The 26,464-nt window shown below is 41.5% G+C and overlaps 1 protein-coding gene across 1 annotated transcript; it reads left to right on the forward strand.

The window, feature by feature from the left end:
• The first annotated feature begins 5,119 nt into the window (after positions 1-5,119).
• Positions 5,120-22,762, forward strand: oaz2a (ornithine decarboxylase antizyme 2a). Its single transcript, XM_033635253.2, is given in 6 exon segments — positions 5,120-5,342; positions 15,451-15,517; positions 15,519-15,599; positions 17,415-17,587; positions 18,268-18,353; positions 20,503-22,762. Coding segments are annotated over 6 exon segments (648 nt in total). The 5' UTR covers positions 5,120-5,232; the 3' UTR covers positions 20,634-22,762.
• Positions 22,763-26,464: the final 3,702 nt, after the last annotated feature.

The raw sequence follows: 26,464 nt of genomic DNA on the forward strand, positions 1-26,464 counted from the left end.
GGTGAACCCTGGAAATAGACATTATCCTTATTTATCTGAAGTTAATCTTACAGAGGAGGAGATGCAGATAAAGAGATGGAGATGAATAACAAAATGATTTAGGAATGATCTGGGATGTGGATCCTCCAAAGTTGATAACCTTCAACTAGAAACTGAGCTGACTCTACTATTAAACTCGAGAGACTCGGAGACACGAGTGGACACCGACTCCCTTGGAGGGTTTCGCTCACTGTTACATCATGATGAGGGTGCTGTTTCTCAGTGGCTGGCAGGGGGCAGTGACCCCCGTGTCCCCTGCTTACCCAGGCAAGCTGGACCGCCAACATTAACACAGTGATGTGCCAGGATCAAGTAGCTGGGCTGCTATCTTGTTACTAATCTGATAATCTGTTTGGTACGGGGGCCCTTTTCCATTCCTCCTTACATAACTGGGTCTATGTTCAGATTCAGGCTGAGAGTCTGGGCCCAGAGATGACCACTGTGAAGGACACACGGACAGTTTGAGAGAAGGAACAGGACTCTGTGGTCCAGGGAGCGATTTAAGCTTGTTTTATGTGTCTCCCTAGTTTACATCTCCCTCCGAGGTTTTTCTACAGAGGGGTCAGAGGTCAAGGTCAATCACAATGCAGGGAAATCCAGAAGACCCTCAAAACTGCTGTTAACTGGAATTAGAGGACATTGCTTCAGACTCAGCAATACTTTAAGGATCAGATCAGAAAGCGTTTCAGCAGCTGGAGGCCTTTTTGAAATTGTTTTAAATGAGAATGAAGCTTTTTGCTCACGGTTTTTGCGTTGCAACCTGTCTCATGTTTCTAAGCTCTCTGCACCTGGCGTATTTGCTGGAGAACTCTGAACTCCTTGAAAAAACTTCACCTCAGAGCAGAAAAACACCCCATGTCATCTCAACTTTTTTCCCATTGTCCAATCAGATGATTTGAGAGGTGGGCCTTCCGTGGTGGTCACGACAACAAGTTTACAGATGGTAAACAATGGAGGAGAAACCGGTGTAGTTGCTGGATACCTAGAGCTATACGGCCCGATGATAGACAGCAGGTTGTCAAACTGTCCCGGCGTCATCCTAAAACATGTCTGGAAACAGCCATCATGGAGGCGAAGCTCCTGGACAACTGGTTGTACTCCCCATGATCCACCCTCTTTTTTAAGGTCTCATGTACCCACACAGATCTCTGTTTCCCTGTGACCAACAAAGGCCTCTCAACCAGAGCTACAGCAAGTACCCTCTGCCTCAACATTTTAGGAACTAGCTACTAATTACTGTGGGAGAAAAAAGAATAAATTCATGGTAGATTAGACTACACAGCAAAGTAAGGATAAGGAGGTGGTGGCATGGTTGCCTGGCAACAAAAGAATGCTGCAGCAAGTGTGTTTTTTTTTTTTGTTTGTTTTTTTTCACTGGTGGTATTCAATTTTTTAAAAAAGTCAGTACAGCACGTTTCGCATTTTGCAACCTGCAAAACACTTTCTGTGTGATCGGGGCCAAAGATTACATTAAATCTGCAAGTGTTTACTTTTTATTTCCCAATCTGTCTTCCACAACACAAGTTTCTCGTCCTCAGTAAAATAAGGCCAACCCTTTCTCAGATTATCACCAGACGTTTCCAAGAGTAACTACTGGACTGACAATTTGATTGCCTGCAGGTGAGGACAGTGTTACCATGGCAACCACTGCAAATGAGCTGGACTGTGAGAATTGCTCAGTACTTTATTTACTTTGGCATCTATTTGAGATGTTTCTTGCAATACATTGAACACACAATGCTCTTGTTAAGAAAAGACAAACATCTTAAGGTGCTATCCCATGAGGGGTAATTTAAATTTTGAGCTATAAGGGACTTGTTGATATTGTAAATAAGTGTAATTTTCCAGTAATAGTAACATATTAGAGCCTCGGATGTGAGATAAACTAAGAGAAAAGGAAGGATTAATGGTCATGTAGGCTCAAAAAGTGCCCTATAATTTGTGACGCTACAGTGTGCTACATGCAACATCTGTTCTGAGAATGGTTACGCTTTACTGTATGGGCTGGTGGCAAAGTTGATGACTAGCTTAAAAACAAGGACAGGGTCTGCATGCAGCACACCTCCGTCACGCCACCAGTAAACTAATCCTGCAGAGCTGATCCAGAGAGAAAAAATACTATAGAAGTAGGCTAATTCCTCAGGGCAAAGATCTATGGTCTCTACAACAGTATCATTCAGAAAAAAATGCATTTAAAACTATACTATTAGACAGTAATATTAGGGAATATGTGTAGAGACAAAATACTTTTTTAATGCTGCTCTATACATATAAACATACATTTATTCTATTAGCAAGAGGGTTCCTTGTTTGAACCTGGGATGAGGGAGCCCTTCTGTGTGGAGTTTGCATGTTCTCCCCATGTCACCGTAGGTTTTCTCTGGGTACTCCAGCTTCCTCCCACAGTCCAAAGACAAGCAGGTTAATTGGTGACTCTAAATTGTCAGTATGGTGTGAATGTGGGTGTGAATGTGAGCGTGAATGCTTGTTTGTCTCTATGTGTCAGACCTGTGATAGTCTGGTGACCTGTCCAGCGTGTACCCTGGTCAGACTCAACAGGTTACATACTGCTGGGTTGCTTGCGTATCTCTCCTTGGGGATCAATAAAGTTTTATCTTAATCTACAATACTATATCATCAACAACATCATTTATCTATTCATTATATTTTGTACTATTATATGAATCTGTAAAATAACTAAGGTAATCAGATAAAGGAGTGGAGACAAAAGTACAATATTTAAACTAACTAAACTAATAATCTAAAATGTAGTGGAGTAAAAATAAGAAGTAGCAGACAATGGAAATACTCAAGTAAAGTGTAAGTACTTCAAATCTGTTGTAGGTGGGGGAGAATGGTAGCCTGGAAATCCTGACTGAAATTTTAGAAAGATTTTGAGTCTGGCCCTCACCAATACACCCTTCCTACACAAGGGGCAGCACTAACCGAGACATATTAAATGCTGCCTCACACAATTGGATAGCATGATAGCCAATCAGAGCAAAATACAAAGTGACGTATTCATTACAGTAAGCCCCATTGGTTTGCTGACCAGTGGGGCTAACTGATATATCATGCTTTTGCCGTATCCTGTCGGCAAAACAGCAAAAACGTCCTTCCTGGAAACAAAGGCTTCTAGGGCAGAATTCTGTTCCTCTCTCAAGGAAAAAGATAAGTGTAGTTGGCTTAGCATTTCTTCCAAAGCTAAACTGAATGGACGCGGTCCTTCAGCAGCTGCCATCTTAGCTGTTTACTTTTCGCAGCGCTGTCCCCATCATGTTACGCCCGCCCAGAGCCCGCCTCTGTCAGATACTGATCTGATTGGCCCAATGGTGATTCACCAGGCTCTGCTTGTTGGGGCCAGATCCCCGTGCAGAGCAAATTCGAATTTGTTAGGGGCAGGGCATCTGGATTTCCAGGTTAGGAGAATGGAATTGGTTATCACATTCATTAGATCTCGCTCCTTGGAGGGCGCTGTTAAAAAATGTAGGTAGGGAAATTTTCAGAACTGGAGTCAGAGGTCATCTACAGGGTAATTTCAGGAGTAAAACCTGAGGCATCATCTGATACTTCGTCTCATCTAGTTGCATTGGTCTGTCGTCACATGTTGTATGTGCTTATGCCCGCCTCACACACACGCATTCTCACTAACTGATTAATTGGCACTGCTTACTTATACTATTGTGGTTTATCTATTATGAATACAGTCCATCTGATGCTCGTTTGTTTATATTTTTCCCTGTTTCATCATGACTACAAATGAAGTTGAAGCCAGTATCTCACTACCACTATCCTCATTCATATTTTAAGAAGCTACAAATTATATTCAGCCTCAAAAGCCCTGTTTCCACCAAACACTTTCGGTATGGTTCCATTGATACCATCCACAACTTTGTGCCATGGAAACAGAAAAAAAGCGTACTTAACTGAACTGTACCGTACTGCTCGGTGGAAATGTGGCTATAATAAGCCTGAAAAGCTGCAAATCATAACGAAAGTACAGAGAGTCGTTACATAGAGATTATACACCATCTCTTCTAGTTGCATTGGTGTGAACCGGCAGGTTTTTAGAACATTGTTGAGCACAGCATTGCAAATAGCTGCATATCCTCCTGAGACCGGAACTTTTGTTTGGTATGCTTTTTAATTTCTCTTAGCTATTTGGGATCAGTAGGACCCGCTAAGTATAAAAAACTAAACACTGTCAATCATAGTTAAGTCCCAATGTCCTCAAACGAGATGATAATAAAGTCCTAATGTCTTCAAACGAGTACTTCCTAATTAACAACTCTTGTTAATGTTGCTAAAATTAGTCAAATTTGTCACCATATTAAACTACGAATATTATTAATCATAAATAAACAAGTTTCAACAATAATGTGCTCAGGTTTTGGACCTTGTCCACTTTTGTGTCGGGATCGGCTGCAGACTGATTTGACAGAGATGGCTGCCATCTTGTTTTTACATGGATTTGTGTATAATGGTCTTACTACCTCTAGATGGCACAGGAAGTGTCTATGAACAAGGACAACAGGTCTGAGTTATGTAAAATAAAGTTTAAGGTGCAGTAAACCCAAAATGTGACGTCATCATATGAGGACACAGGGTCTCAGGAGGATATTTCAACTCATCTTGTCAACAACCTTTGGTCTGAAATGAGTTTATGAAACAACATTGAAACAACACAGTGATATCAATGTTGATCCATATTTCAAAATCACAACATAATTCAGCAGTGATTTAGCCATGGTGCAGCCATGCAGTAGTTGTGGTATTGCCCACCCCCCAAATGAAAGTAAAAAGCGTGACAACCAACCCCGTCCTCCCCTTCAGTACTGAACGTACTGTCCTTTCCACCACTCGTATGTATATTAGAATAGAGTTATTAAAAGAAAACTACCATAAAGTGTAGTGAGTTTCAATGCACTTAATATAAAATACGATTATCACATAAGTCTGCTGTTTTATATGTGTTTTAACCAGACTGTTTTAATCGTTTTATGTCAGTTTGTTTACTTTCCTGTGAGGGCTTGTCTTACCCATGATGCTTTGCGGCGGCTATAAATACCCCTCTGGTGCGGCTGTAAGCGCAGACTCGCTGCTGCGGAGCGATGTATTGACTTGTTCTTCGTCTCTCTCACGAACTTGTCACTAGAAACTTTTACCACAACACGGTGTTGTGTTAATTTACGGATGTTGAACTTGTCCGTCGAGTTTTTATCGAACAGTAACAGTTTTAGTTTTCAGAAAGGAGCTAAAGACCCGTGTTTCCTCGAGCCTATCATGCTGAACACAGAGGAAAGGTAGGAGGATGCTAACGTTCTTCTAGAAACATTCACACTAACACACGTTAACGGTTGTTGTCCGTGTCAGTTGGTCGTGTCGGTGCTGCTTAGCGGTTTGTTTCAGTCGGTAACAGGGTGTTAAACTAATGTAGAGTTGAGCTTGGTAAATTAGTTTGGATGTAGTTTAGGCTAGTTTGCGAAATAGCAGGAAATAAACTGCGGAAAGAAAAACTAGAAATGACCACAGTGACAGACAGACAGACAGACAGACAGGGGGCTGTGGACAGACCTGACAGGACAAACAAGAGCTGTACGTTTATGTTAGCAGACTGAAACTAGAAGGGGTAGCTGCTTTTATACTTTATTTGACTTTACTGTCTCTGTAATACGGAGTTGGATGCTGCTGCGGATGAGTTAAACATTCACAGAGAGATGCACTAGACACAGTTTGATGGTTTTCTACGGATGTAATGCAACAAAAAGGTATTTGAACGTATCATGACTGTGCAAATCTGAAGTGAAATTAACTATCACTTAATTTAGCGTGATTGTAAAGGTACTGCAAGGCCATTTAATTTTTTAAGACCACACTTCCCATCAAGGACACATTTTTCAATCTCAACGAAGTTATAGCACATTTCCTTATTTAAAAAAAAAAATCCCATGTGTGAACCTTTTTCCAAATATCATTGTTCCTTCCGGGAATCTGCAAGTTGTTTCTTGTTTGTTCAGACGATCTAAGACAGGGATGTGAAACATAAGGCCCGTGGGCCAGATGTGGCCCGCCAAAGGGTCCAATCCGGCCCACAGGATGACTTTGCACACTTAATATTAATGCACATGTGATGGCTGAGAGGTGCCAGGTTTCAGGAGCAGCCTTCGTGTAAAATGCAGCTTCAGGGGCCTCTCCAGCCTGACTAGATTACAGTTATTTGAAAAATAATAAATACTTATTGTGGTCTCATTTAAAGTGAACATTGTGCAAAAATATTGTCAATCAGCAGCTTCAGTAACCTCCACTTTAGTTTGGTGTGTTGATGTCGGCAATTCTACACAAGGGGTGGAAATATATGTAAAAATGCACACGACTGAGTGTGTAAAAACTCTGATGCGCTTATTTTTTTACCTCAGACATCTCAGGCTGTTCATTATCTGTTTTAAATAGATATTTTCAGAATGTACTTGTACTTTTTTACAACAAAAGAAAGGGCAAAATTTGTAGGTGGTGTTATTTCTAAGTTATTATACAGTGGTTTTACTGGTCTGGCCCACTTTAGAAGAAATTGGTCTTTATGTGGCCCATGAACTAAAAAGAGTGCTACAACCAACAGTTAATAACATTATTTTTATCAAATAGTTAATAGCTTTATCTCTAAAGTGGCCCAATTTTCATGTCATATACAAAAATATTAAACAGAGAAAAGTTGCAGATCCGTTTCAACTAGAAAAAGCAAATGTTTGATATCTCAGCTAATTAATAATGATTTCTTTCAACAATAAAGAAATTGACTTGTGGCCTACTGGGGAAAAAAAATACACTTATTACAACTAGCACTGAAATTATAAGTCAATCACTGAGTGAGAAAATAAGTCCAAAAACAGTCACTGATGAAGCAAAAAATACATTTGCTGATTCTAATTTCTTAAATGCAGTGTAGGGGAGTAACTAGGTACATGTAATTATCTTACAAAATATATGTAATTTTTGCCCTCTTTTGGCACAGCTGATTTCCACATATTTTCAGCTTTATTTCCAAACGCTTAAAAAAAAAAGTAGTAAAAAAAGTAATGAAATGTGACAAGTTATGTTACTTTAAAGAAGTAACTAAAGAAATCGTATTACTTATTACATTTTCAACAGGGTAACAAATAATCTGTAACCTATTACATTTCAAAATGAACCTTCTCAACACTTTTTTTAATTCTGTTTTAATCATTGGAAACAGAATATCTTCCGAATTTTGGTCGTTTTTTTTTTTTTTACTGTTTTTTCAGGCTAGTACTGATACTGATATTTGAAAGTTTGGATGTGTTATCCGATATATTTGTGCGTTTTTTGTACTGCTGCATTGTATTTTGTACTGAATGTTCATCCCTTTGCATCACTATAGTGGTCCCTTAGGAAGTTGTTGTTGCTGTGGTTGTAATATGTCTTTTATTATGCAGTACTTCTTTTTATGTGGTCAAAGTGATAGTAAAGCAGGCCTAACAATCATTCTGTGAGTGATTGCACAGATAAATTGTAGGCTGTGTGTTTTCTTTCTTTGACTCTCTCCTAAAACAGGCCCACGCCTTGTTTTTGTCCTCTGTGGGTTTTATCATCTGACACAGAGAGGGAGAGGTTCATTGATGCTGTGAGCCAGAGCAGTGACTTTATTGGCTCTCCGACTGTTACGGCCGTGTCAGCTAAAGGCATCAACTGGCCTACATCTGCCTGGTTGCGTAACACGCTCTCCTCTACTAGTTCAGTTCCCAAGCAGTGGATTCTGTTTTAGTGTGTGTAAGTGTGTATGTGTGTATGTGTGAGGTGTTCGGGGGTGCATTCAGTCAGAAACAGCTGGATTATCTAACCTGACCTACCTGAGTGTAACTAAGTGCTCCTTGAAGCGACTGGCACACTGCCCTTTTCAGTGGTTGCTGTGGTTTCTGGAAGATTCTGGATCAGAGCGCTGTCGAATTTTCCATAACGAAACCAAAACATTGTGCCAACCGGTTTTAACATGAGGTCTTGGGAGGTCAGCCACCGCTATTGTTGTTGACTGCAGGCGCTGCTGTGATACAGACCTTAAGCATGCACCTACAAGTGAGAAATGAGTTGCAGACGGGCTTGAAATGAGCACATGATCGCACTGGAAAGAATGTCCTTGAACTTGAAGAGGCTCTTAACATGAGGAAAAGGAAACGTCATAATTGTTTCCATTTTTAATCAATCTGTTTTTCATTGTTTGGTCCATTAAATGTAAGACATTAGTAAAAGATGCCTATCACAACTTCCCAAAGCCCAAGTTGACATAGAATTTGATCCTTTTGTCTGGTCAACAGTCCAAAACCAAACAATTGGACGATCTGACATCTGCCGATTTCAGCTTCAGTTCCTGAAACCTGTCTCTCCAGTCAGACATTTTTGTTGCCATCTCGCCTCTTCACCCTTGGGTGTTTGTTTTCTTCTTGTTTCGTGGGAGCCTCATGACAGAAATGTCATCAACATGCTAGTCTCTATATACAGACTCTACATTCAGTGAATGTAGAGTGTTTAGGCAAACCCCGGAGATCTTGCCTCCGGAAGAAGAGCGGAAGAGCCCAGGTTTCCGGTTGTAGGCTGTTTGTAGTCCGCGTGATATTGACCAATCACGTTTGAGCCGGCTGCAGTTGTTGCCAGGTTAAACGGTCTGCGCGATGAACTAACGAGGCGGAACATAATTGGCGTCACTGCAAACTCTGAATCCATCGCAATGGTTCAGCATTGCCAAAAAATCGGGGGTCTGCCCCCAGAGGCTGTATCGCCATCTGCCGGAAGTCAGACACCAAATACAGCCGATGGATTCCGAGAATGTCAACATGCCAACTCACTCCCTGTTAATTCTCTGGATAATTATCTGCTCTGTTCACACATGGGCTCAATTAAACACTACACAGACTTTTCACTGGGGAGCTGGCAGGATGAAGTCTGTTTAATGTGTGATCCAACTGATTCAGACATTTGAGTTCTTACATACAGCTCCTACGACTGATGTCAATATAATTTCAGGTTTGCAGTGTGTGTGTGATAGGTGCTCAAGTAAAGTATTTTCAGTTTCTCACCTGGTGTTTTTGATTAAGCAACTTTGTTGGCAACTTCCTGTGTCATCCGATGAAATGCGGTGTGGCAGACATTTAATGTGTCACACCACCCAATACACAGATGCCACCACAGATCATGGGACACACCCTTTTTGCTGTAAAATGAATAGGTTGATGTTGTTTCATGCCAAAGCTAGTGTTTTCACAACAGGCAGGAGACATGCAGGCTTAAGTGTTGCATAAATAAGATGAGTTATGATGTTACTTTGTTCATTCCTCAGTTTGATGTCATACTATTATTTACTGTCGCCACAGGCTTATCAAACTGTGCCTGTACGGACAAAGCCTGTGCTGAGTTTTATTGTTGCAGGTGTTGGTTTTCACAGCCTGCATTAAGCCTGTGTTTTTGATGGGGCAAGTGTGTGTGTAAGGGATGTTTTTAAAAACTCCCATGTACTCCGTACTAGTGCCGCCTGTTTGGAGGGTGTATGAGTGGTGTTGCTTCTATTTGTACTGTTTTACTCCAAGTAATAGTTATTTTACTTTCACAAAGTGGTAATGCATCTTACGTGTTTACCTAACAGTCCAACGTTGCCGGCGTTTTTGCACTTCCTAGTCAGACAGACGCTCACTTTTATGATGCATGTGTACAATGACTGTGGTAATCACCTATCTCTTCCTCTGCCACCGCTTTGTGTCGGACATTTGTGGTTTTAACTGGTGTGTCTCAACAACTATGAGACAGATCGCCATGAAATTTGGTACAGGGATTCTCTTTCTTGAGTGTCATCATTAGGACAAAATTTGAATTTGTCCAATACTTTGTTTTATAACCAAATTCCTGCAAAACTCTTAACATTTGCATCATCCTTAGCAGTACTTTGTGTTTAGTGCCAGTGAGGAAAATGTGAGGGAAACTAAGATGATGAACATGATAAACAGGTCTGCCAATCAACTGAATGTTAACACTGTCATTTTGAGCATGGTAGCAATACACCATTTCTGAATCACTTCAAACATATCTTTGACATTTATGTCTTGTGATTTCTTGTTATTTGCCAACATACACATTAATGCCAACAGATCTGTGACAAACTAAAACAGTCAGATAATTTCAGCCCTGTTGTTGTGTAAGTTGGGCTTAGTTTAAATTTGCTGAGTCAATATTGATCCCGCAGTCAGTGCCAGAGTAACAAAAGGAATATTTATTTGCTTTAAAGCTTTGCTTATGGAATGTCCTGTTCTAGGCATGTCCCAGTCTTACCTCAAAGATCAGTATTGGGGCCGAGGACGGTATATTTTAAGCTAATCGGGATTGGCTTTATTGAATGATATTGTGTCCAATTCGATCCTTTGTTTCATGTCAGATGTCAGGTGGTTTTACTGGTCAAAGTTTGTGCACAGCAACAGGCAACAAGTGCAGCCGTTGTCATCTCTCCAACTCTGTCTCTGCTCCACTCCATTCAGCGCCCACTGCAAAACACCACACGTCATAAATGACAGCAAAATGCAGAATGAGTGAAAGAGTCTTTTGCGTCTCCTGTCATCTCTTGTACATGGTGTTTCACGAAAGCGCTCCATGTGCGCTGTGCAGCTGATAGTCGCTCTGTATCAGCAGATAGTCAGTATTAAGTGACTCAGATCAGGGGCGAAAAAACTTGATCGTGACATCCTTGTCCTGCTTTACAATGGTCTGGTTATTTAGACTAGTTTGGTTGTGTTTGTTGTCTTCTGTGTCTGACCAGCCGTGCACGGCCACAGTTTGGGTCCAGGGGTCAGCACTGTGTGTTTTGACAGGGCTACGTCCATCCACACTCGAAGCATGTGTGTGTTTCCTGTTTCTGTCTCGACATGTTTTCCGACACGCTTCTCTGCCAAACTTCGGGGGTCAGAGGAGGTCTGAGGACCCTCCTGTTTATTTTACTGCGTACAGCAACGTGATGTTTATGTCCCCAACCTAAATCATCTTCACCACGGTTTTTTGGGGGGCTAACAAGCTTGTTTATGTTGACAGTCGGGGTTTAAGTGTAGGCTTTTTCCATTAGTAACTGGTAGTTATAGTGTGAGAAGTTCATTTGGTGTGTTTCGGTTTTCTTGGAAGACCTGCCAGAGCGCTTCCTGTTTTGGTTTAGTTGTGTGTTTCTTGGCTGTCGGTGAAACTCTGCCACAGCAGCCGGCCAGCTCGGGCCATTTATCCCCTCAAACAATCCACCTGAATCAGTTCTCAAAACAACTCACAGCTCAGGAAGAGCAAACTGGCAGTGGAAGCAGTCATCCTTAAAAATAATAATATGTTCCTCTTGCATACACACACATGCCCTCGCCCCTCCCTGCGGAATCGGACGATGACGCACTTGGCATCTTTGAGTCTCGCTGCAACACACAGATGATTAAATCCTCACCCGCATATTAATACAGCCCAGGCTTGTGAGTGTAGCCTTCACAGAGCGGTGCACAGAGTCCACTGCGCCCACCAAGTTGACCTTCTTTAAAAACGTAACCCATATTCTGTTTTTAGGATGACCTCATGACCTATTGGGGGGCTATAGACTGCAGCTCTCCAGCTGGACTGGCATTATGGGACACGGGGGCGGGGAGGGCGGCTCGGAGTGTGGCTGAAATGTCAGAAGACGAAAGTGTTGCCTTTCAAAACAAGCTGGCATTTCCATCAAGGACAGGCTCTTCTGTCTGTCTCTGGAAGGGAAGATGGAAAAAGAGAAGCAGGTCTTGACATCTTGGCAAGTGCGCTAATCTCTTCCCCCTGTCTGCGTCCTACCTGTCGTCCCTGATACACTCTGTATCACTTTTGTTTCTGTGGAACAAATGAAGAGGCACTCTTGGCAGTTTAAAAATGTTTTAATGGGGCGCTGCCAACATTCACCTCATTCCGATTTGTTTGTCTGAGGAGACTGGTAGATTTTTAAGTTGTACCTGCTGGGTACTGCTGCTTTCTGTGTGTTATGACCGCAGCGTTTCTGCATCTATTTTATTTAGTTTTTCTCATGTGTTTATTGTAAGTCAGGAGTGGAATGTGTGGAAGTACATTTACTCAAGTACTTGTACTTTATTTAAGTATTTCCATTTATTGCTGCGTCTAATTCACTACATTATAGAGGGTAATATTTGCGACATGCTTCGTACTCCACCACATTTATCCAACAACTACAGCTACTGATCACTTTGTAAAGGTGGGAATCACCAGAGGCCCGACAACACAATATAATCACAGTACTTAAGATTATATACAGTATTGCGATTTTTAAATGTTTTGCAATATGCTGTGATAACACTGGGATTTATTATCTTTTTTTAATTGCAAAGGAAAGGAAAACTGTCATTATCTGTTTTACCTAAAAAGACAAACTAAAGTAATTTTTATTGCAGCAAAATGTATCCAGTGGACTGAAAAAGCAATTAATTGTATTATTCTGATAGACAAACAAAGGTTTAATTTGTATTTATATAATAAAAATTTCGATATTTGGCATCAGAGTATTGATAGAATATTGCCACGCAACATATCGCAATACTTTGCTGGATAGCTTTTTCCCCCCTCCCCTATTACTTTGTAGGTTCAAATTTTACGCACAAATCCTACGATGACTGTATTAAATCTGAAGCATTGTTATACTCTAGATTGAACTGAACATATGTTTATTAAAGTATTTAAAATAACAATACTGCTTAAAAGTTCATGCATTTGTGATAATAAAGTGTCATCTTGTTGTGACATGGACAGGAGCCATTCTGCTGTATAATGAGTACTTTGGTAGGTCTATAGAACATTAGAATACACTCAAAAAGCAAGTGGGAGTTATTTGTACACTTAATTTTCCAGTTCATATGTTGTCTCTGCATGGTTAAGAACCAAGGAGTGATGAGACGGGGAAAGAGTGTGTGCGGTTGGAGCTGCAAAGTGAACAGGCCAGGCATAATGAGCTTTGTTTTCCATTGCTCACTCTCTTGGCTCTATGCAGATCAGGTTGTCCAGGTTACCTACCTGGCCCGCGGGGAAACTGTCTGCATTGCACAGCTCCTCCCTCTCACAAAAACAGTACCTGATGTTTGTCTGTGGCATATCTCTCGGCCATACCAATATTCGCTCACAAAAGGGTCGGTCTAGCTGGTGCAGTTTCTGCCAGAAGATTGTGTACTGTGCTGGGTCTGATTAAAGGTGTCACAGTCTCTTGGGGTCAAAACTGAGTCAGACTGGGGAGGATATTCACTCATGTTGAAGTTGACAAAATGAGAATCCTCAGCCCTCGTGTCCGGGCCCGTCTGGAAACGTCGGCTGGCTGCCATCATGTCTGGTTTCAGATGCACGACTGTAACTCCACACGCCAGAGATGTGTGTTCCCGAAAGCCTCACAAGCTATTTGCAGAGGTGTTTACAGATCATGCCCTTGTTTATGATACATGCCTTCCACCACACACACGACGCAGTTGAATGCAGTTATAAATCATCGGCTATAATTTTGTCTGTCATAAGCTCAACATAAACAATCAGCCTGTGATGGATATTCAGGAGTTAGTAGACTGAAACTTTACTGCCCACATCATTTATTTGTTGGCTTTGATCTTTGTTTGTGTGTCATGATTTGAGTTGTGTTTGGAGAAATATGCCAAAATCTATAAATAACCAAACAGACTTGACTAACTGGACCGCTGCGTCTCATGCTTAAGGACACTGAGTTCCTGTTTCAGATATGAAACCTCCGGCAGAATCTGCTGTTTAAGGCAAACATTACAACATTGCTCCTAGGAGTAAAGTCAGACGTTACTTTGTCGCAGGTTACGTCTGAATGCATGTTCGGCCAGATGCTTGGAAACCTGCAAAAACATAAAAGGATCCAACAAATGAGCAAACCGTATAATCCTGTTAATTCCCTCTGGTTGTCCTGTACACTGTGGAGGTGGAGGTGGGGCATGTTGCCACAGGTGCTTTATATTTGCTAATTACAGGGACGTGCTTAATGAAGTTAAAACGGGGTTGTGTGAGAGCGACAACAAGCTCAGAGGTTTACATCATCATATGTTCCGGCTAAGTGTATTTGAGTTAAAGATGCCCCGTGGAGTTTATTTTAAACAGTCCTGAGGTGTAACAAACATGCACACCCTCCCTAATTAAACAATCAAAGAAAAACAACTTTAAATTGTGCTTCTCTGTTTGTTTGTGTGGTACAACTGCTAACTGACGATCACCAAAATAGGGTGAAACGAGAAGCACTGCTCACAGTTAAAAAAATACTCCACAGGGTACTTAAAGGGTAATAGAGGTTTAAAATGTGCTGACACTGCTGAAATTGAGGCTCCTGGGTTTTCTGGTCTACCAATTTCCCTCACCAACTGTTTTATAGTAAGCAATAACCCTCGACAGAAGGGCTTTATCAAATTCAGAATTACATTAGTCGAATCCAATTCTGCCGTTTAATATGAATATTCAATGATTGCTTTTTAGTTTGAACGGAGCTCAGTGGGACGTTTAGTGTGAGAGTGGCATTTATGTAAACAGGCTAACAGCGCTAATGACTGATTGAAAAGTGCAACATCACTTGCAGACACTAGATATCAAAAAGCCAGACACTGTGATGCATTAAGTGTCTGTGAGCTGTAAATTCACCACACCCAGGTCGAAGGGAGAAAGTAATGTTAAGTTATCAAAGAGTAGCATGAAAGTCAAGAGTACTCACTCAGCATCAAATCTGGAGACCGAAACGTGTCTAGAAGTACACTGCACCGCACACTGGACAAGCAAAAAAAAAAAAAAAGCCTGCTAAACTTAAAGCAGTCTCAGTTGACTCAGTTCAGACTGACGATTTGAATCTCCGACTTTCAAGTGGTCGCCCTACTTGACAGGTCACTTCAATGACTCTGACCTAATCTTGAAACACTGGATGGACTCCTGAACAGCTTTGGAAGCAGCCAACACCAACAGTGTTCACACAGTTTTATTTGGCAAGCTTGCAGCCGGTACTTTTGTGTCACAATGAGTGCAGCTTTTTAGCAGTTAATTGGTCGTCATTTGCCTCCTGCTATAGTCCTAAAGTTGGCATAAATTGAGTCTAAGATTGGGATTAATGGCCGTGTCTAGAGGGAGTTTATTAGTTTGACATATTAACATAACATAATTTATCTTGCTAGTGTTGTTACCACTGTCCTCGTTGCAGTCAGCAGTAGTAAGAAGTACAGAGTTTGGGGGTGTTGCACTGGCAGGTCATTTGGAGGGGGGGGGGACTGTGTGTGTGGAAGATTATTTTTAAATTTTTATTTTTTACAGCAAGTACAGGACAGCAGATGAGATTCAGTGACACCATTCTAATCGATTCATTTTTTTGTCTCCTTTCAGTTCTTGGTTAGCTGGGTCGCGGCTGCCGAGCTCTATCCCTCATTCTCCAGGGCCTCAGTGGTGCTCCTGATGCCCCTCACCCACAACTGAAGATCCCGGGTGGGCGAGGGACTGTCAGGGATCACTCTCTCGGCGTGCTACTACACAAGGTGCCATCCCTCAACCTCACATGACTACACAGTGACAAAAACATATAACCACACAACATCTGAGCCCATAATACAAAGTGCTGCTTTGAGTTACAGTGATGTCTTGGCTAGTGAGTTTACAAACAAATATCGAGCCAAAAATTGCCACATTAATCATGTTAAAGAGGTACAAATGGTACAAGTCTTTGTCCCAGTTTGGTATTTTAAAGACTTATTAGAGATAAAATACATGACATAAAGGCTTAATGGTTTTAAGGGAAAGTAATGGAAAAGTAAAAGTTGTTGCGTGTTGGTCTCTGTGAGCACTTTAGGTAGTAATTGTGTTAAGTGCTTCGTCCCTCAGTGACCACTTTAAGTCAGCTAATGAGTTGTACCCTCAATTTGCAAAGTCACTGTTTTTAAAGCTTAAAAATCCTTTAATCTGTCTGCTGCTCGTCATCCGCACCTGCAGTGGATTTTAATGCATAAATTCATTCATTCAACCTAGTTTTCTCCTGGTGGACTCAGTTTTTCAAATACAAAAGAATGAGTTTATTCACATAGAGACATCAGAAATAAAACAATATAGATATTAATAATATAAAAATTTGTTATGTAAGCTTGTACACACATTCCTGTCCTCTGGACTGTGTGTGTGTTTGTGCACGCGTGACAAATTGTACCTCAGACATGTGACTGGCTGTCCCCGGGGATTAGAGATTTAGGATCAGACAGATCAGTCACAACTGTCATATTAACATCCTCATCTGTCCTCGGCCAGCAACCAAAAAAAAACCTCTGTAACGTCGCCGGTTTATCAGATTTAACTCTTTCATACATCTTCTTTCGTTTACATTGACTTTTACATACTTTAAGACTCATGCATGGAAAGTTATGTAACACAGTTTACCTTTATTTACACATTCTTGTTAGTGTTTACAGGCATTTACATGACAGTTTCCTCGATGACTCTGCACCCAGAATAGGGCCGAGTGGACTTTAGAATGACTTATAACTCTGCGTAGTATCTGTGTGGAAGACAACATCAAATCCAGTAAATCTGGCAGTGATTTAATTACTGTTAGACAACTATAAAAGAAAGAGCAGCTGCAGGGATTAAAATAATGTACCACAAGAACATGCAACACATGTTAATTGCAGACATCACCAAAAAACGTTTTCTGCCGTTGACACAAAATTCGTGCTAATCTGTCTCAGGCTGGGTTATCTGACTAAATGTCTGACGACCAGTAGCTTAGGAATTTAAAAAGAAATACAGAAATGGTTTGACCACCTCATCAGTTAGAGCACAAGACTCGCTGCTTCATCGAGATACCCAGTGTAACCACTTCCTCTTTGACTCATTTCACCTCACAGCTGCTCTCAGACGCAGACGCTGTCTTTATACCCAGCTTTTAATTTTGTGTCATCTGATTTTTGAAGCTTAAAGAGCTCGGTGGTGTAGTGCGTAATGTAAATGCTAAACAGTTGGTTACCTGCTGTCACTCCCAGGTTGAATTACAATAATGAGGTGTATATTAATGACATTATTATGTTTTCTGATGATGTAGAAGGGTAAAATATGTCTCTATTGTGAGTTGGGATTAGTTAAACAAAAAGAAAAAATGCAGAACATTCATTTCGAATTAAACTGTTCCTCTTTGCACAGTGACTACAGCTCAAAATTTATATCGTCAAATTATAGATTGGGCCTTATAATGTCTTTGTCTTTAGCCAAAGCCTCCTCCAGTCTTAAAACAAATCTTAACATTTATGCTGAAAAAGAATCCATAAACTAAATGTTTCGTCCTTTCTGTCTTCCCTGTAACAATCCAGGATGAGAAGTTAATGGTGACGCAGGCAGCTCCAGCAGGTGGGGACCCCTCTTTTCTCCGATTTCACTACCAGCTGAATGAGCGCCGCTCGGCCTCGTGGGAAACAGCTCTATCAGGAGACAGCCTCTTCCTGGAGATCCCTGCAGGGCCGCTGGTAGAGGGGAGCAAAGAGGGGTAAGGATGTGTTACGACCTCTAACTTATAGTACATGAAGCCTCCTGCTGTGTTTTCCTGACACGCTCTTGTAAAAGTGCTGCATTTATTGTAAATGGTGGAAAATAAAACTGTTTATTTACAATTAAATCTCCACAGGGTTCCTTTTTTAAATGTTTACTTCACCCTCTGTAGGTTTGAACCCTTTCTCTTAAAGTTTGTTGGCTATAAATGCACAAAACTTCCACCTTACAAGCACACAGGGGAGATTTGGGGGGATTTCTTGTTGAGTGCAAGATATGTTTCACAGAAATCACCCATTACTTACGAAAAGATCAATTGTTTTCTTACAGTATCAGAAATTAAATGTTAGTCGAAATAATCCTACCACATCCTGTTTATCATGTTTTTACATTATCAGTGTGTCTCAAATTAAAACAAATGCTAATAAGTTTCTGTTTCCTCCACCTGGCTTTGTGTTGGGCTGTAATCAATGCCAGCGCAGGGTACCCTTGCCTGCTGCGGGCACAGAGCCAGTGGTTTGAGCAGCCAGCTTTGCAGCTGCCATTGCATTATTATGTAAAGTTGCAGCGCTTATGTAAAGAGAAAAAAATAAAAAAGAACTTTGTGTGTGCGTCATCGCCACTCCCCTCGACTGACTCTGCCTCTCTCTGTCTGTGTGTTCATGTTCATGTCCTCAGGCTAACTGCTCTGCTCGAGTTTGCGGAAGAGAAGCTTAAAGTTAACTATGTGTTCCTGTGGTTCCATAAAAACAGAGAGGACCGACGTAAGAGCTCTTCTTATTTATAATTATGCTTTGTTTTTTAAAAGGCGGGGTTTCCTTCTCCTAACCTTTTAATATTGATTTGAAAAAATTGTTTATGCACATTTTTTGTTTTTACGTACTGTAGATTGTGTGTACATGACTGGATTAATCAGTTATGGGTCCTGGGGCAAAACTTTGTTGTTGACCGAGCAGGACTCAGGATGTGTAGGTGTACATTAGCGTGAAGCCTGGAAGCATGGGTAAACACCTGTCTTGACGATTGAAAAATAAATCTATTGACTTCTCCACTGTCTGAAATATACGAACAGTGATAAGTGGTTTTGCACACTGGACTTATTTATTGACAAACAACAGTTTATCCATCCCTTCAGCTCGTCTGTCATTTCCACATATGGCTGGTTAGCACAGGTTTCAGTACAGTTACTGTGACAACAACACTTCCTGCTGTAGTTCGCCAAAGGAATAATTGCACAAAGTTATTCCCCTAAAACCACAAAGCATCAGCTTCAACCCCAAATGGACCTTAATTGTCTCCTATGGGAAATGTCTTGCGTCACAAACAGACTTGAACATAAAGTATAACAAGATACACAAAACAAAAAACTAAAAGGACAGAAAATAATTTGTGTATTCGCCCCGTGATTCGCATCCACTCTAAAATTTAATGGGTTTTTCGCCTCAATCCAGGCTACACCCTTGCAGCAAGTTTCACGAAAATCAGGCCTGTAGCCTTTCTGTAATCCTGCCGGGAAACCCACAAACTGAACCAAAAACATAACCTCCTTGGCGGAAGGAAAAATATGTAAAAAACTGCCACACACACCCACACACACAAGCTCAGATAAAACAGTGTACAGTGATGACAGCATATCATAAGACCTGGTGTACATTCAGCTATCATCATCATCACCAACCAAATAAGAGACAACATGTTTCTATAAGTCACCTTAAGAGGTTTTGTTGGGTGTATTTTTAACTCTAGAAAGACAGGCTGTTTCCCTCTGCTTCCAGTCTTTATGGTAAGATAATCTAACTATGTTATGACTACAGCAAGAGATAAATGTCCACGAGGTCTGCATGATGTATTGTGATATGAAAAATAGAGACATTTCACCACATGACTTGAATAGTTTTATTTGGAAATAATGAATCATTCTAGAATTGCTGGTGAGATTTTGTAGGGAGCTGCATCTGAAAATGAAAATACTAAAACACTTTTCTGAGGAGGAATTAGGTAGCTTCATGCTCTGGGTGAGTCACCATGACACCAATCCAGGCTGAAGTTAATGACCCAACATGTCATATTAATAATACATGTTGCTTACACTAAAATGAGGAGGCTCCCTTACGCTGCTCTCCTCCTGTTCCTCGATCAATTTCAGGTTGTGATGGACTACTAGCAGAGTGTGCTTTGGTTGTTTATCAAACAGACTGGTCGAGTAGATTAACGTTAGTGTTAATGTTGCCTTTCCATCCTTGCGACTCCAAACTGTTAATTAGGAGACCTTTGGTTTCTTTAGGCTAACTCAGTTCGTTAACTAGCTTTAACAGTCCGGCAACTCTGTGGTAAAGAATAATCGAGAGACGTTGTGATAATGTTGCATTGAACAGATACTTTATTTCGTCCGTGCAGTGAACTTAAAACAACCATTTTTACAGTCGTTATACTGTAACATGAGTTTATCTAGACACTTTCTGCCGCTGACTACTGTTGCGTCAGAGAAGCATGCGTTTCACCTTGTCTGTGGCACTTACCAGCCTGTTTACAGTCCTTTTATACACAGTAGAGTCTCACTTCCCATAACAAACACCGCCAGACTATGTCACATACACACGTAACATGTCTTAAAGGGGAAGGCTTGGCCGGTAACGTTAGTCATGGACAAAGGGAACTTTATGAGTTTTCCTTTTGTATCAAGGAGCAAAAATTGGTGTCTGATGTCTTTTAATTAATTTGCCATACTTGATATCATGCAGCCCAGATGTCGACTCTCATCTCTGTCTTAAAAAAGTTGAACTTTTCCTTTGTACAGATTTGTAATTAATCACATGACCAACACTAACACTGAGTGAACCTGCAGCCTCAGACAGGTTCATCACTCAGGTGTCACCAGTCGAGCCTCTCACACTCTTCCTGTTTCCTCCCCAGTGTCCATCATCAAGACGTTCCACTACATGGGCTTTGAGATGGTGAAGCCGGGCCACCCCATGGTGCCGGCCCGGCCCGATCTAGCCTTCATGGTTTACTCTCTGGACAACAGCAGCTCAGACGAGGAGTGACTGCCACACCGTCTCCTGACACCTCCCTCGCCCACCCTCACCCCCTCCCTCTCTGCCTCCCCCTGTAGAAACATGCCCTCCGTCTGTTTGCTCCCCGAAGCAGTTGAACCCACAGAAAATCCTTCATCACTGACCGGGCGGTGTCACCTCTTTTTTAAGACTTGTGATTTAAGGGGGATGTTTCGGAGTGATAGGATTCTCATGTGACGCAGACACCAACCGCCCCCGCCTCCTTTCCCTTCTTCCCTAAGCATATCTGTAGATTGGATAAACAGGGAGCAGCGTAGCTTGAACTAAGCCATCACGTGCATTTTGGGATTTTGGCTTTTTTTATTATTACTATACTACTTTTCCTGGTTAGTGGTTTCTCTGTTGGCCACATTATTTGTTTGTGCTGCCATCAACAAGACAAACAACCGTTTGACTTTCAGGAGAAGGTGGCGTTTTACATCACAATTCAGCATATCTCTCCTCCGACCGCTACAACCTTTTATAAGAAGAGACTTTGGTTTGTCGTTGTGTGCTCTGTATCATGCAAGCTGTGTTTGGTAGGGGTTCAAAGAGGAAATTATAGGTTTGGTTTGATTAATGAAATATTGTGATGGTTCATTATGTGGATAAGTAAAAGCCTGATCTGTTACATTTCACATGAAAGCACATGTAACATTTCTTTACTCTTCTTCCTGGTATATGTTCAGGCATCATTCCAGCACACATCACCCCTCTCTGGGGTTTTGTTTTTCGCTCCAACACTCTACCCACAAATGTGGAAATACCCTGTTAGCCTCTGCAGACATGTCAAAGCTAAGACACAGCCTGTATGTTGAATGTCGCAACAGGGTAGCTGCCAGCTCACGAGGTGAACGCCTTCCCTCCTCTTCCTCCTCCCTCTCTGCACTATAATCAAGCTGTCAAACTGACAGTGCGAGTTATTGACGAGCCTGAGAGGAGGTCACACACACAAAGAAATGCTTAGAGGCTGTTTTTTTTTTTTTTTTCAGAGATAAGCTGAATAATTGTTGACATAAGATGGTCGGCTTCGAAGAGGAGTTCCACTTACCGTTACTTTGCATTAAAATGTTCACGTAGTGTATGAATCTAGTGAAGCTTCAGCCCCAGTTTGTGCATCTTACGTATTTTTATTACAAGTCCCAGAGCTAGAAAACCCCAGAAAGTTGTTTTACAGCACTTACTGTTCGATCATGATCCAAACGAATAAACAGTATGCTTCACAATAAAAAAGCTATGTAAGCCATGTCCTATTTAGGAAGCTGGAAATTGACATGGCCACAAGAAACGCATTATGTTGTATGAAAGTGTAAAACAGTACAGTTTAAGATCAACGCAGGCACAACCTGGGGCTGGTGAGGCTTCACTCAGCCCTGTAGAGTCATCCATAGATCGATCCCGCACCAGTTTAAAGCTCGATTTGACACGAGGCTTTCTGTGCCTAAAGAGGAGCGTGCAATGTTAATATTTTATACTCTAAAGTCTTATTGAGGAATGTTTCCCACAATTCATCCCGTGCAGATTTTAAACCTGTGCTATGTGAGGAAGGAGCTCATCGTAGCGGTACAACAGAAGCACTTCAGGTGATAATCATTATATGCAATTAGAGTTAAAAAAACCACAAGATTTTTTTTTAGCTTTGTGGTTTTTAGTAACAAACGCCAAAGAGTTCATTCTATCTGTCGCATGCTGTCGATTCAAATCTTGCTTTGGACAAATTCAGCTAATTTAATCTCAGTATGTAAAGCAATATAAACCTACATTCCCCATGCCAGCCATACTACCTGTAACACCTCAGAGAAACATGATAGTAGTGTGTTCCATATTGGTGTTGGGACGGGGTGGGGGCCTTTTTTCTTCTGCATGTGTTCGGATCATATGAGTCTTCGTTGCTACTGATCGAGCCCTGACTGCGAGCTGTTAGGAAAATGTCAATATATTGAATTTTCTCAGAGGTATATTTTTATGTATGTATATTTCTCAAATGTTTACTGTGATAGTTTAGGGATTTATTTTTTTGTTTCTCAGTGATACAGTTAGCAAGCATTCGATGACAATCCACACTTGTATACTCTGGAAATTTTTGTCTTGGGGGAAAATAATAAAACTTGTTATCTAAACGGTGTTTTCTGTTTGTGTTTGTTCCTCTTGTGCTCAGGCTGTGTCTAAGTATGCGTGATGCCACATTTACTCTCGCTTTGAGGCTTATTTTAAACTTGTTTGGTGTTTTTTTTAAGACGCAACTATAAGCTTGCATGACAGTAAACATGCAGCGGGGACAACACAGAAAGTGAGCCAAGGTTGTAAAGCTGAGGAGCCAAACTGGAGGCCTTAAAATAACTGCAATTATACAAGCAGAAGACCACTGCAGCCAACAGAGGACTGATATGAGAAAAGAAAACAGCAAAGTAGGGCAGTGATGATGGAGCAGATTTGAGGAAATGAAAGTGTGTTGTTTTTTTCATGAACAGTAGCCGTAGGAAGCTGTGTTTCAGCAGATTGCTGACTCAGGCGCTAATCTCTAACCAGCTCAGCTCACAGCACATTACAACTCACCGCTGGCCCCTCGCCAAGGACTGCAACAGCCTCCAGAGTCAGTTGATCTAGAGATCTATTTTCAGTGTCCAGGCCAGGATGGACTCAGCTGAGCTATATCGGTGTCTTTAATACAGCAGAAACCTGCTTTCAAACCTTTGTTGTCTCATCCTGAAGGAGAAAAGACACACTGTTTGTGTGCAGAGCTGTAACCTGCAGCGGCCCAGAGGTGTCAAATACACTAAAATAGAAAATGTTTTACAAAAAACAACATTATAGAAAACTGTGAAGTTCTCTTGTACAGACACAAAACTTGAAGGTTCTGTATGCGACATTCAGAGCATTAATACAGCAACTAACCACTGTTTGCTATGTAAAGGTGTGGAGGAGTAATGGCATCCTGAGAAGAAAATGAAGTCACGCTACCTCTGTTAGGGAGCGATCACACCGAGATGAAACACTAGAAACGCGACGCCAGTAAAACCATTGTTCCTATGATACGGCGTGTCGGACCGGTATTCAAGCGTCTTTTTAGACACGCATTTTTAGACACGCATAGATGCTGAAAAGTTAAAATATTTTCAACTTTTTGAGCGTCAGACGCCAGTAGCTAGCGCGCATTGAATAAGCACTTCCAGCGTTTCAAGCGTCTTTGAAGCGTCCGCATCTCTAGCGTCTTATTTCTGTGTGATCACCCCCTTGTGTTGTAATCTGAGCTTCTCTGTGGTTTGTTGTGGGAAGCCAGTCCAGCCAAAACTTTCTTCGGCTAAATCACAACAATACTGTGGTAATTGTCTTTGGCAGTAAAGAAAAGAGGATTGCTGTTAGTAAATACCTCGAGTCACTATCTTTAAAACGCAAAGACCAAGTCAGAAACCTTGGTGTGTTTCCCCCAGGTTAACATCATTAGCTCTGGGGCGTCGGTGGCTTAGTGGATAGAGCAGGCACCCCATGTACAAGGCTGTTGCCGCAGCAGCCCGGGTTCAACTCCAGCCTGTGGCCCCTTGCTGCATGTCACTCCCCCTCTCTCTCCCCCCCTCACGATCATCTGTCCTATCAATAAAAGGCTTAAAAATGCCCGAAAAAATATCTTTAAAAAAAAACAAAAACAAAACATTGTTAGCACTGTTGCTGCTGAAGCGCTGTTTGGCTGAATCCAAATGTCCACCCTCTGGACTTACAGACTGAACCCTCGCTTCAGTTGTACGTAGTGTGACGTATTTACCGTCATCACATAAAGTCTGCGAGGACAGAGACTGTTGTACTCGTTGCCATGGAAACGTTCAACTATCGCTGCTCTTATATTATGTCATAAACGTTGATGAATAGTTCCTACTCATCTGTTCCTTCAGATAACAAGATATAAATCCCATGCAGAGCCTTTTTCATGACTGAACAAAAATGTATATGTATTAATACATGTCTATATAACAAGCTAGGCATGTTCAAAAACAAAATGTTTGGAATAAGGACAGGACTATAACTCAATAAATTGGGTATTACTCACATTAGAAACCTTCTGTTGTTGTTTTCCGACTAATTTTTTAGCCTATTTCACTGCACAGCCTGATAGGCCGCAATAATAAAAAACATTTTCAGTCCCTCTGTATCATGGTGTGGTTGAATATTATTTCTTGCCTAACTATCAATAACTATTTTACACATCCATATTTCCTTGTGGGCAGCTGGAAAACCCACAATGTCACGTCCGTATTGCAATGAATTGTGGATTGATAAATCTGTGAAGTCTGCTGAAGTCTGCACCCCAAGAAGACTCTTTAAAAGTCTGCAGAAAGTCCACTTGAGGCCCCTTGTAAACTGGATGAACTGTAGCTTTGACAGCCTTAAGCACTCCCAGACTTCCGGGGAACACGCCCGCAAAGTCTGCGAGTCTTCAAGTGCGGTCAAGTGCAGTCATTTGGATTCAGCCTTTATGGAGTTTGTGGCATTTGCTTCAAGTTGGCTCGGCCACCTCCATGTTGAGAACCGTGTCCACACAACTCGTGCAGTCTGACTTTGGCACGGAGCCCCTTGAAGTTGATGCAGATACTTGAGACTATGAGTGTGAGCCATCTGAGGAGTGCCCGAGTGAGAGCCAAAGGGTTAAGGTTAGATGACAGAAATAGAGTAGAAGTAGGAAAGAGAAATTTTATTCTTTCTACTTTTTAAATATCTTTTGTCCAGTGTTGTGTTTTGCATGGTGGCAGCTGGTGTGGCAGTTATCAGTTTGGGTGCTTGATACCTCAAAAGTCACCTGAAGATCATCAGGGAAATCCCCATCGTCAGTGTTGATATTTGGCCACTAAGGATGCGACAAACAACTGTCACCTCTAAAATGTGTCTTCCCGTCTGAAGGACCCCCTGCTGTTCCCACCACATGTCACAGCGGTGCTATAAACATCTAAAGTCAGGCCTTCACGCTGTGTCACTAATCCCCTGGACTGAAAGACAAGAGGCACATAGTCCCCTGCTGGCCTTAATCTTGTGTTGACTTTATATAAACTCACCTCAGATTGAGGTTGGTTAAGCGGTTACCACATCAGCTTCACTCTCAGCACGGCGCTTCTCAGAAAACCGCCTATGTTCGTCCTCGCATCTCAGTTTCCAGCATCCGGTTAGCCGAGTTAAAACCAGCCGGTTGATAGCTAATCCGCTCTAAAGAGACTTAGTGTGCCGCAGGCCTCGCTGAAGGTCAGATCAAATGTAACATGCTGGATGGAAAATCTACTTTCCTGTGTTTATTATCCAAGAAGGGTTCTGATATAACTGCTGCTGACTGCATAATCTCACCACACAGTCCTTTCAGTCGCTGTTTGCTCTGGAGCTTTCTGTCATATTACATGATCTTCATCAGCAAATGGAGATGTTCACATTTTTTATTTTATCATTGAAAGTATTCTCAACATATTTAGAAGCTGTTCAGGAGCTTTTAATCAGGATTTCCGAGGCATTCAGAAAGCGTTCAGACCCTTTCACCTTTTTCACATTTTGTGATGTTGCAGCCTTCTTATAAAGAATTTATCATGAAGAATATACTGAAATATCATCACTGTGTAATCCCTTACAGGTCCAGCTCCTTCAGGCAGTTATGCTTTTCTGTCAGAGCTTCTAAACCATTGGATGATCTCCCATCTGAGATAAGAAACTGTAACATCTGTCACACCATCAGACAAACTTTGCTTTGCTATGACACCTGAACCCTAGCCAGGTACCTCCAAGTTCTCTCGATCATCTCTGAGATGTCTCTACACTTTGATTGGACACCACCTGCGGTCAGTTCAGTTGAC

The sequence above is a fragment of the Epinephelus lanceolatus genome, chromosome 5 (genome assembly GCF_041903045.1).
Source record: "Epinephelus lanceolatus isolate andai-2023 chromosome 5, ASM4190304v1, whole genome shotgun sequence".
Taxonomy (NCBI): Eukaryota; Metazoa; Chordata; class Actinopteri; order Perciformes; family Serranidae; genus Epinephelus; species Epinephelus lanceolatus.